The 12,808-nt window shown below is 32.7% G+C and overlaps 2 protein-coding genes across 2 annotated transcripts; one reads left to right on the plus strand and one right to left on the minus strand.

Annotated features, from left to right (window-relative positions):
• Window positions 1–4,348: 4,348 nt before the first annotated feature.
• On the plus strand, window positions 4,349–6,701 carry LOC107011125 (F-box protein At5g46170-like). The gene is made up of 2 exons (XM_015210486.2): window positions 4,349–5,683; window positions 6,308–6,701. Exon 1 carries the CDS (start codon window positions 4,533–4,535, stop codon window positions 5,634–5,636), a length of 1,104 nt encoding a protein of 367 aa, XP_015065972.1. The 5' UTR covers window positions 4,349–4,532; the 3' UTR covers window positions 5,637–5,683; window positions 6,308–6,701.
• Window positions 6,702–7,057: 356 nt separating this feature from the next.
• LOC107011124 (pheophytinase, chloroplastic) lies at window positions 7,058–9,651 on the minus strand. The gene is made up of 2 exons (XM_015210485.2): window positions 9,493–9,651; window positions 7,058–8,360 (listed from the first exon to the last, which is right to left on the minus strand). The coding sequence occupies exon 2, from the start codon at window positions 8,352–8,354 to the stop codon at window positions 7,200–7,202; it is 1,155 nt and encodes a 384-aa protein (XP_015065971.1). The 5' UTR covers window positions 8,355–8,360; window positions 9,493–9,651; the 3' UTR covers window positions 7,058–7,199.
• Window positions 9,652–12,808: the final 3,157 nt, after the last annotated feature.

Here is a 12,808-nt window from a genome sequence, read left to right on the forward strand (position 1 = left end):
AATGCAATGTTCATCCAATTGAAATTTAGTAACATAAGATATTTAAGATTTTAACTCAAATGACTTTCCATTAATTTTAAGGTTTTAATTAGCTCTACTTATGACACCTCTAATTATATCTCTAGAAGTATAGATTTTATTTCGATAAAATTTTACCAAAATTGTTGTTTTTCTTATAGAATTTTTTTCTTATTTAATTAGTACATGTGTGCTATACTTTTATTTTTTTTGTGAATAGAGTGAAAGCACGCAGGAAAATAAGTAATTAAAGAGATGCCTAGTTAAAATTCTTTTAGGAAAATCATATTCTTCACGATAAAAATAATTTCATATTACCTGGTTCAAGTAATTATTACTTCTGCACATTATTATTTATGTTTTGTATTCAAAAATGCCATCAAAATATATACCTCCAATTTATTGATATTATTATTAATATTTGATAGTTAAGTATTATTTTTAAAAAAATATTTTTATACACCAACCAACTATTTTCTAAAAAAAATTATGGCGTCACATAGTACATACAATATAATTAATCAAATCATTGAACCAGCTAGTTATATCAATCTCACAAGAAAATTGATTGACTTGTCGAATTAAGTAGATGATTGATATATATAACTATAGAAATGATAGAAAGAATAGTACGTATATATTTCTTTCGTGATGTTTTTCGAGAATAGTGGTCTAGCATAGATGTTTGTGTTACTATATTATTTCATTAAAAGTAAAATTTAAATTTAAATTGTTACTATATAGAAATGTTTTATTCTTTTAGTAACTGATTAAAAATAAAAATACATTATATCAATTGAGAGAGGAGGAGTATCATGTATATTCGGAAACAACCTCTTTACGTCTACAAGATAATATGATAAGGTCTTTGCATACCCTCCCCTCCCAAAGCCCACTTAATGAGATTTCACCGTATATATTGTCGGAAATATATTTGAAAAATTAAAAGGCCAGGATCTTAATGGAATTCTTTTTAATTATGAAGGGTTTATACGTAACCATAATATAGTATCTCAATTATTATCAATCTTGAAATAGTAGTATCTAGATTAATCATGATTTACCAGTCCCTTTCTCTCTTTGAATATAATTTTCACTATAAATTCCCTCTTCACTTTGAACAAAATCTAATAAGTCCCCTCCACCAAACTCAAAAAATATGGCCATGCCTCAACCAAATTTATTAGAAAATCCTATAAAAAATAGCAAATTGAGGAATCATAATAATATTAATATTCCTCAAAAAAGAAATTCAAGGTTATCTTTTTGGGCCTTTGTTTTTTCAATTTGCATGTATATTTCCATCTTTTATATGTTCAATCTCTCCCCATATACTCTTATTAACACCACAAACTTTTGGTTCTTTATTTCCAACACCCTTATTCTCATCATTACTATTGATTTTAATTTTGGCTCTAATTTCTCTTCTTCATCATCAATTGATCAAGAATATTACATGAAAATTTGTCAAGAAAAAAGTACTATTACTAGTACTCCATCATTTAATTATTCTTCGTATACGATCGAAAAAAAGGAGATTATTATTCCTCATGAAGAAGAACATATAAAAGACGTAATTCTTGTCGAAAACAACAAACAAGAAGACGAAGACAAAGAACAAATAATCAACATTACTGATCGTAAAAATGAGAAGAAGGGTAAAGTGAAATTCTATCGGAGTAATTCTGAATTAAAAGCAATAATGCCGGTGGATAAAAATGAGAAAAAATTGAAAAGGATTCAAAGATCAAAATCCGAGAGATATAATGATTTACAATTAAATGGAGATGAAGAAATTAATGATGAATTTTCAGATATGTCAGTAGAGGAATTAAATAAAAGAGTCGAGGAGTTTATTCAACGATTTAATACACAAATTAGACTCCAAAGAAAACTCCAATAAACTTAATTTGCGGGGATTATTATGAAAATTCGTAGAAAACTTATTTTTCTATAATTTTTCATACTAATCCCCAGAAAAATTTTAAAATCTATAAATAGTGTACCTATAATTACTTGAGCTATCTACCTAGCTATATACTTTAGTATTATGTTTTTTTTTTTGTTGTTGTTGTCATTCTCATCGTCTTGTGTTATGTTCTGTTTTATTTTTGTTGATAATTAATTCATAAAATTAATATTTTGAATTTACTTTATTTCATTATTATAGTGAGTACAACCTCCTTATATTATATATTTAACATATGAATCGATTTATATATATTGTATGCATGCGATTCGTAATTTCAGTTCATACTAACAATTATTATGATGGAGTATTATTTATTCTACGTGCTATAAATTAATAATGTCTTGTGGCGTTACTTTCGTAACGTGGCTATTAAAAACACTATAAATTATTGAATTATAAGAGTAACGTAACGTGGCCATTAAAAAATAGCTATTGCAATTAATATTGTTGAGATGCAAATGCAACGTGGAGTGGAAGGGAAAGTATATATTATGTCGAGCAATAATTATTTTGAACAACTAAGAGGAATAGTGGACCAGAACAAGTTATGTTTACAACAAGATATCCATTTTTTTTTAGTTTGAAAAATACATTTATGATTATAATGGAAGTTGCTAAGAAATGTAATTTTTTCTATATTATGATTGATTATGATATATTAAATGCATGTTAATTATAGAGACTTGTTCCAATTTTTAGAAGCAATGCATGCATTAAAACTCATAAATTCTAATCACTCTCTCACCCTACTTGAGTTCACTAATTGAGAATCGTTATACAGAGGTTTGATTGTACGCTACACACTTGATAATTCATTTTCTTAGTTATGAGAATTTTGTGTAGTGATTTAACCAAATAAATAAAAAGAGATAAGATTGTGAAATAGCATTAGGAATTGGGCTTACTTGTCATAAGAAAATGGTCTTTAGAATACACTTGCTGGGCTTCAAGTTAGAAAAGGGCCATTTTACAATCAAATCCATTTGCCATAGAATTTCCTGTCAACATTGGAGCGCGATTAAATTCGAATTTGTCTCGAGAAAGAGTAAAGCATTCCCAACAAAAGTGACTTGGTATTTAAAATACTCAAACTTGAGATGTCTGGTTAAGGACTAACGAAGTCGCAATCATATCATGTTCTCTCATGGTAAATCATAGAATTTAGCAACAAACACTTGGAATGAAATACTTTAAATTCCAATCACTACCTGGCCTACATGTTTTCCATCCCATTCTATTATTTCATGTTATTATATAGTGCCTACAACACAGAAATTCGCGGTGGATAAGCCTACTAACAAAGAGATTGAAGAAAATTGTGGATAAGCTTATTGGAAAGATATAGATGTTCCTATGAAGAAGTTGTCAACTATCCTAATTCGAACTTAAAATTTATCATAGGAAATAAAAGAATCTCAATTATATCATCATATTATTTGATAATAATAAATGATCAAAGTTGTGATAAAATGATAAGTACTTTTTCATCCTTAATCAAAATCAAAAGTTTTCAGATTCAATTCTTCAACGAAATCGTCTTTCCAATATGACTCAGATTTAACTAAATTTTAACATAAATATCAAATATCAAATAAAAAAACAACAACAAATACATGGCCTATATCACCAAAATCCGTGTTGGGTAGGCCTAAATACTAAAGGGATATAGAAGTCTTTGGGTACGGCCACTAAAGAAATAGGAGGGACATTCAGAAAAGAAAAAGAAAGGGTTCGAAATAAGAAGTTGCCGATTAGGAGGACTCAAAAACAACTTCATTAACTGCATCACGTCGATCTATAACCTTTTAATTTTATAAAAAGATAATGTATAAGTACTTCCTCAATCTATATCCGAAATCTCAGAGTAACACTTACAATATACTAAGATCCTATTAGCCTTAAACTTATTTTATTAATAATTTTCTATCCTTTTTTGGCCTACTTGACACTATCTTGTGGACCCAACGCTGATTGACTTTTTTTTTCCAAACTAGTGCCACGTAGGCTTAAAAGGGATAGAAAATAACTTATAAAATAAGTTCAGGGGTAATAGGATCTTAGTATAATATAAGTGTGTCTCTGATATTTCGAGCATAAGTTGGAGGGACACTTATACATTTTCCCTTTTATAAAGAGATAAAAGAATCTTATCAATCTCAATCACATTGTTAATAATGGTAAAATAAGGCCTACAGCACCAAATTTAATATTTAGATCGATTATTATTTAAATTTTATATTATTAAATTTATTATTATTTATTAACAAAAAACTATTTTTTTCGTTTATTTTTATTTGTCTACGATAATGACCCGAATAGAGGGAGTTAATGACATATTAGATGTTAAATGGAGTAAACCCATCACACACCCAAAGAGAGACAGAAGAGACCCACACGCAGTTGCATCTCAAAAATCACAATATAGCGACTACACAGACTGTAAGGATATGAGTGGTATACACAAGCACCGCATTTTTGCTTCTCATCTTCTTTCTCTTCTACCTTAGATCCCGCCGGTGAGTTTGCAGATCTGACCGGAAACATGATTTACCCCGAACCCATGGACCACTTCGATCGATTACCAGACTCAATTCTTCTATTCATCTTCAACAAGATCGGCGATGTTAAGGCTTTGGGTCGTTGTTCTGTGGTTTCTAGAAGGTTCAATTCACTAGTTCCTGAAGTTGACAACGTTCTTGTTCGCGTGGATTGTGTTATCTCCGATGATGAGTCTTCTTCTCCGTCTTCTTCTTCTGGTTACTCTTCTGATAAGTCCAGGCACCCCATCTCTGCCCTTTTTCGTTTGGTCTTCTCTGGTTTACTCAAACCCTTTCAATCTATAACCCAATTCATCTCCATTTCACCTCGACGTGCTGCCTCTTCTTCCGCAGCTGTCGTTGACGGTGATGATTTTGAGAAGAACTCCGTGACCCATCATTCCCCTACTCAAGTTCTGAAGAATTTTAACGAGATTAAGCTTCTCAGAATCGAATTGCCTAGTGGTGAGCTCGGGATAGATGAGGGGGTGTTGCTGAAATGGAGAGCTGATTTTGGATCGACCCTCGATAATTGTATTATACTTGGTGCATCTTCAGTGATTCAACCTGTAACTAGTACCAGTGGTTGTAGTCTTCCAAACATTGATGGAAATGGGGAAAATGATAATGGGAGCATACCCGATTCGTTTTACACCAATGGGGGTTTGAAGCTGCGGGTGGTGTGGACGATTAGTTCATTAATTGCAGCTTCCGCAAGGCACTATCTGCTGCAGCCTATAATTGCGGAGCATAAAACTCTGGATAGTTTGGTTTTGACAGATGCAGATGAGCAAGGAGTGTTGTGTATGAACAAAGATCAACTGGAGGAGCTGAGGGTGAAGCCTCTCTCAGCTTCATCGGCCTCCAAAAGGACTTTGGTTCCGGCATTGAATATGCGGTTGTGGTATGCCGCACATTTGGAATTACCTGATGGAACAGTGCTCAAAGGGGCCACTTTGGTGGCAATTAGGCCGAGTGAACAGCCCAAGAAAGAGGTAGTTGGGGCAGATGGGAATTGGGTGGGAGCTGCATTCAAGGAGCCTTATGGAACAGCTGCTAGGATGCTGGTGAAAAGAAGGACTTACTGTTTGGAGATGAACTCATTTTGATTATAGAATTAATGCTGTTTGGATAGCGTTGTCGATGCATTTCTGGGGTACCTTAATCTTTCGCTGCTAGTAATACATTCTTAATTTTCGTATGATATATATATGTGATTGCAACTTACTAGTGTATATGTGCTAATGCAATGAGATAATTTCTTAAATGACTTCAAAGTTTATTACATCCGTCTTTGTTTGAGAGTAGTTTTTGTTGCTCAATCCAACCAATTCAGCTGCATTATAATGTATAATGGTTTGGTTTCATCAGAATGTTGCCCCTGATCTTCAGGTTCAGCTCAAAGCATTTTTCTGTTTGATGAGGATAAAGAACTGAACTTTCATATCTAGCTTGCATTTGAAACGTGGACTCGCAGAGCAGCATTTGTATTTCAAGCTCTTTTAGATACGATGTTTAGGTTCCTTTTTCTGTTGTTTCTCTTTATAAAGGTGTTAATGAATGAGTTCTAACTGAAAATGCATCTCTTGATTAAATTATCGTGTGTTGGAATGTGCTGGTCCATGATTGAGTGTCGAATGATTGTCTGCTAGATCATTCACTAGCTATGCCTTTTGGCCTTGATCTGTTTTCTGTTCATGATTTTGTTAAAATTATACTACACGTATATGTCAACAATTCTAGTTTCGTAAGTGTGTATGTTGATTCTTCTGTTTTTCAGGGAACGGGAGGAAGTTGGATGAACTCATACTTGAAAGCTGAGGAAAAGGTTATTAGCCAGCATTGCTTCTGCAGATAAGATACCAGTCAGTCATTCATAAGCTTTGGATCAGCCAGTATCACTTTGAAAGGATGGACTATAGGCATCTGCCTTTGTTTTAATTTTGAGCATATGCTTCTTAAGAGTGCACAAATTGCCCCTCGATAATGTTACGAGAGCTTTGTACCTTTGACTTTGTGAATATTGTAGTTATGCATAATGTTATGTGATGACATACATGTACCTTAGGGTTCATGAGTTACGAAATGTGCGTTCTTGCTGCATCTTTTTTTACTTGTTGAACTTGCTGCTGGCTCCAGATAACTCAGTAAATTGACCTTGTCGTGCTTTTCAATTTTTAGCCGCTGGAGCTATTAGCAGCTTACGTTAATTGATATGAAATTATGATTGCCAGGGTGTGTTCAGCTGAAATATGCGCACACTACCTTTGTTAGTGGACTACACTAGATATGTTGTCGTAATTATAGTGTTGGTCTGCTTGTGCGTGCATCGAATATTTCACTTGGATGTCTCCTTCTACCAAGGCTTATGCAGATGTGAAAGAAATTTACTCTATACTATACACAAATGTTTATGTAGTTGGATCTATTAAATGTTGATAAGGTGGTGGACCTCAATTCTACTGTATGCAGCCCCTAGCAGGGAATTGGCCATAGCAAATTAATGACCCAATGTTTTGGCTATTTCAAATCAAAGAACCTTTTTTATACAAAGGTGACTTATATAATTATATTTGCTCCAACAAATGTATTCTTTGTGACATGATTTACAAGTCAATATCATCTATACATGAAGATCAATAAAAAAAGTATAACATATCAAAAAAGGATAATCATGTAACAACATTATCTGCCACTGGTAAATTGCTTAACCAAGGAAGCAGCTTCTCATGGACAAGATCAGGTCTGTCATCATGAGGGCAATGTCCCACACCTTCTAAAAGAAATAAACTCACATTTGGTTTTTGAGAAGGTAAGGATGAGAAGTATCTACCAACAGGGCCATCGATCGGAGTAAATGGATCTTGATCACCCCATAATACAAGTATAGGCAATGTCATTTTTGGGATCAGCTGCACTGGGTTAGGCCCTGGTGGACCTGTCACAATGGATACAAAAGCATCAAGCGCGCCTTCAGAATCTGCTGGTGTTCGAATAATGTCCACCAGATCTTCATCCACAGACTCCTTGTTACCATAGACAGACAACAATATATTCTTTAGATTTTCTCTCTGTTTGACCCGAGTAAAGATTGAAGAAGCTATTGGTTTTTGGTTCAATAAGAAGTCAACAAGCCAGAGTAAAGGCGATAGCAACTTAATCCTCCAATCGTCAACAATTGCCTTGTTATTCATGCCTCCAGCACAGTTCAACAAAACAAGACCTTGAATGGATGTTTGAGAAGGATCTGCAGCAGCTATTACACAAGCAAGGCTTCCGACAGAGTTCCCTACCAATACGGTTGGTCTTTGAATAACTTGGTTCACAAAATCCAATATTAACTGAGCCCAAGTTTCCATGTTATATCCAAATCCTTCAGGCTTGTCAGAAGCACCAAAACCAAGTAGGTCAATAGCATACACTCTGTAATTTTGAGCAAGCGTGGCAATGTTCCTACGCCAATGGGCGACAGAGGCACCAAAACCATGTACTAGGAGTAGAGAAGGGCGAGAAGTGTCGTTGTTGCACCCTTGATAACTCAAGTAATTTATGTTGTAACCTCTCCATACCCAAGTTTTGCACAGTGTCTTAATCTCATTCACCTCAAGTGGCAACGGCTCTTCCTCCTTTGAAACAATGGCCGAGGTAGACGAGGCAGAGCATTTGATGCTGCTAATAGTGATACAGCTGGACTTGCTACGACTACTTTGAAGATGAATGTTTAAACTGATGATGGTTTTACTACATTGTTTCTTCAAGTCCCTGGAGGCAGCAAATGGTGATGAAGGTAGAAAAACAAGGGGTGAGGCACGAACGGCGACTACCATTGCTTTCTGCAAGGAAGATAAACGAGATACGTTCTTTTTGAGGGGCGTAAAAAACATAATAGTGGACCAAGGATGGTAATGTACAAGGTGAAACTCTTTACGCTACAAGCATAAGATACTCTATAACATACTATAAAAGTTTTACACAAAAAAGAGACAGAGTTCTCATCAATTACAATTTCGATAAAATACCAAATTCAAGGAACATCTGGACTAAGAACAAGGTGGTATGACGATAAGAAAAAAACTTCCTTCTCAATGAAATCATGAACATTTTCCGGTTAGACACAATAAGTAATTAGAAAAAACACAAAAAAAAAGGTATTGCATTCATCGAGTCTCTCATGATATTCTTCTATAAGAATGTTTGTGCCATACTTAATACAGCAAATGAATTAACCAAAACATTCCAACCAGTCATGCATAGTTAAACTCCTATTTTTCTTGTCTTTTTGGTTGCTGTTATCTCTAATGGGTCAGTTTGGTTCGCACACTAAGTTATCTCGGGATTATATTCCTAGATTATAATCTTTGAACTAATTTATCCTACTTGGAAGCAGAGGCGGACCCACCCTTCTGGGTGGAGGTGCACGTGCACCCAGTAACTTAAAAAAGATCATGTATATATGTATATCGATTTTGAGGAACTGTTACAAATTAGTATATAATTAAGGATCCACCCGTAAGGCTTGGGTTCGAATACTAAGGTAATATTGATGCACCCAGAGTCTGTACATCCCGAATTCGCCTCAGCTCGGAAGGTGGGATAAAATAACCCCAAGTTTGATAGATATCCCGGATTTTTTTAGATTAAATTTATAGTTTGTTTGGTTGAATATTTAATAGACTCCATAAGTCCTAGCATTCTTATAGTACTGATCTTCTGCTATTGCTTCGAAACAAGTAAAAATTGGCAAAATTTCTTGGTTTTAGAGTTTGAATCAATCAAAGAGAGGCAACTACTTGACTAAAATAACAAGTGTAGAACTCAATGACAATGAAATTATGAACCCCAAATACCAAATTATCCTTCAACTTTTAACGAAGAGAGAAAAGGTAGTACTTTCAAAATCATACATGAAATTCGAAGAATACAAGTGTAAGAGAAGAAACCCAGAAGCAGAGATTTGGAAATTACCTGAGAGAAGCAGCACAGTGGGAATACTTGTGTTTTTTACACAAGAAGACAGAAAAAAGCTTCCTGTGGGAGAAAATGTTTGAGGTCAGTCTTCAATTTGACACAAGGTGCCTCTTCTTTTTTTTAAACCCCATATTGTTGTGGCTTTCATTTTTTTCCCCTCAAAAGTTTCTATTATGTCACTTCTTCTTCTTTTATTTTCCGTATATTAGAATTCGATCGATTCAAATTTACACAGGATAGATAGGCTCCCTCTCATAGCAGGCGTATAAATGATGGGTTTATCGGGTTGAGAAACTCGCAAACTGGGTGTGCTACTAGGGCCTTCAAGTTGGAATTTTCAACTAAAAACAAGTGTAGCGAAATCATCTCCATTCTCGATTTCTATTATGACAGAGAGATGTATCATAATAGAGTCAAGATCACGATTAGAGTCGATCGAGATAAAAGAAAGAATTCAATCCCCTTCTTCTTGATTTTATTGGCCTTACAGCTGGTTCGAAAATTATTTCATTTCTATTGGAGCTAAGAAAGATTCAAAAGATTTCAATAAGAGTGTTCCAATCAATTTTAGTTTTAGAAGGAAGAGGCGGATAACTCACAAATCATAGAAAGTTTATAACTATAAATCATCTTATTAGAAATAAAATGTATTACTTTCAAGTAAAATAAGTATTAAATATAATAAGATGTTATTGTTCTTTATATAATATAAATAAATTGGGATTTTAAAAAGGCACTATATCCTCCTAATAGTAAACATATCGTCAATTGGATAATTAAACTTTTAGTTTGGCAAAGTATCTATGTCCTGACTTACTTGAAATACCAATTTAAATATTAATTTGATCCAATAATTAAGTAATACTGACTTTTTATTACTATCAAAATTCTTTATAAAATTTTTGTATAAACAGAAAATATAGCTTGATTCTCCAAAAGTAGTAGTGTTATATAAAGTAAAACATAGGGATTAGGGAGTGTATATATGTACAGAAGAGTTCTCATTTTATTGCCTAAACTCTTCATTTGCTTCTTTCAAATAATATTATATTCATGTATTTTCGTATTATCCACGAATAAACAAGAAATAATGTATAAGTATCCCAATAAACAATGTTACAAAATTTATATCAAAACCCAACATAACTTACTTCCACGAGTCAAACTTTTAGATCGTTAAAGGTTTAAATTATTTGAAATTTAATTTGCAAAATATGTATAAATCTTACGAGAAAATACTTGATTAGTGAATAAAACTTGAGGCATGTTAATGACATTATTCCCTCAAATTGTTCCGATATTTTCCATACTTCAATTCTGATATTTTTCCATCCGTTTCAATTTATGTGAAACATTTTGGATTTCGATTCAAATAAGTTTATTTGACCTTAAATTTTTCATATATCTTTAAATATTTTGAATTGTCAATTATTATGACTTCAAGTGCTTTTTATGTAGTTATATATATATATATATATACATCTTTTTAATCAAATGATAGATACTTGTTCTGTTGTTTCGTTTTAATAAGGATTAATATGATAAATAAATATCATGTACATTCGTTATTTCTTCTAAAAGGGAAAAAATAAAGTTTCATCATTGATATCAAAAACTCAAAATTATGTTGGTAATATAATTAACTTGAGATGTTTGACAATAGCTCATAGTTAAATTATTTAAACAACTAACTGGTAACATTATTTGTTAAATAATCAACATAAAATAAGATGGATGATCAAATTACTAACAGTAAACCTTACAAAATAACACACTTAAAACTGAATCCTGCAAAAAAAAAAAAAAAGAAGTCTTGCATTAATGTTTCAATCATATAGCACACTAGTTTATTACGTAATATAAGTTCATTGACCTTAATGGCCGTCAAAGGCCTCATTAGTTAATGAAAGTCATATAACACAATAAATTAGTGCGCTAAAAATAATTTTGTAAATTTTGTTATGGTCCCTCATTTCGATTAATTTCACTTACTTTCGCAATATTTAGGTTTTGAACTTCTTTTTTTAGAATTTAAATTCATCACGAGGGTCATAATAGTAGATAGAAAGTTGTGTGAAGGATACGTATTAAAGTAGAAGGACAAATACATAAGAGAAGATGATTTAATATTTGTTTTAAAAATAAGATGATTAATCGCTAGATACATTTTTTGGACTCTTACCATTTTTCTTTTAATAGGGAAGGGTGTAAAAGACGTTAAGCATACTCTTATTTAATCCTTTTCAAGTATTTTACTCAGATTCACATGAATTGGGACATAGACACAAAGTGGTACCAAAGCTGGTCCAATCCAATTTAAAGTATTGAAAAGAAGAAGAAAAAAAAAGAAATACAAGTGAAACAATAGAAATTTTGAGGGCAAAAATGGAAAAGAAAAAGAAAAAGGAAATTAGTAGAAGAGGGACCTCAAACTGTTCTGATATTTTCCATACTTAAATTCTAGTTATTGAGGTATTTATTTGCCAAATTTTCCATCTTTCTCCTTTGGTCTTCTTCTCTTATACATTTGTTCTTTCATTTCGTGTTCGGTTTTCACATTAAAGCTAGATGACTAAATTTGAGTTCGCACCGAAAAGTTTTACATTAGAGGTAAAGTGGTCCCTAACAAAGGTGAATCTGCCTTCAAGGGGCTCAAACTTGAGACCTCTTGATTAAGAATGAAGGAATATTTATCACTCTATCAAAATCCTTATTGGTATGTTATAATTTTGTACTTTTGGTAAAACATCCTCGTTACTTTTAAGATAGTGGTAAAGTCCGTATACATTAATTTTCCTTCTCAAACCCTAAATCAGTTTATTTTTGTTGTTGTTGTTGAAAAATGTCAAAAACAATTTGCCCCTTAGTGTAATCCCATGGCTGAGAAAGGATAAAGTGTAAGCAAATTACTGGAAAAAAAGTGAGACTGTTTCTAATTAATAGACCCTCAACTCAAGAAAACACAACTCGAAGATTTACAACAAAGAAATATAGAAAACACACGACAAATCATCCTGAAGAATAATTACAACAAACTAATTCCATAAGCAAAATGCAAGAAATAACAAATAGTAACTAAAATCAAGAGACAAGAAACTACATGAATGTTACGACTAGTATGGAAGGATAATTGAAATAATTCTGTTTTTGCTTATATTCTTAATAATAAAACTATAAAATTGAATCTATACGAGACTATGCCTCGTAGATTCATAAGACTTATGTCTAATATCTATATCTCGCTCCATACTACATAAAATGTCTTGTCTCATGCTCCGCCTTTTAAAACACAGCAACATAGTGTACCTATATT

The sequence above is a fragment of the Solanum pennellii genome, chromosome 2 (genome assembly GCF_001406875.1).
Source record: "Solanum pennellii chromosome 2, SPENNV200".
In the NCBI taxonomy this organism is placed as follows: domain Eukaryota; kingdom Viridiplantae; phylum Streptophyta; class Magnoliopsida; order Solanales; family Solanaceae; genus Solanum; species Solanum pennellii.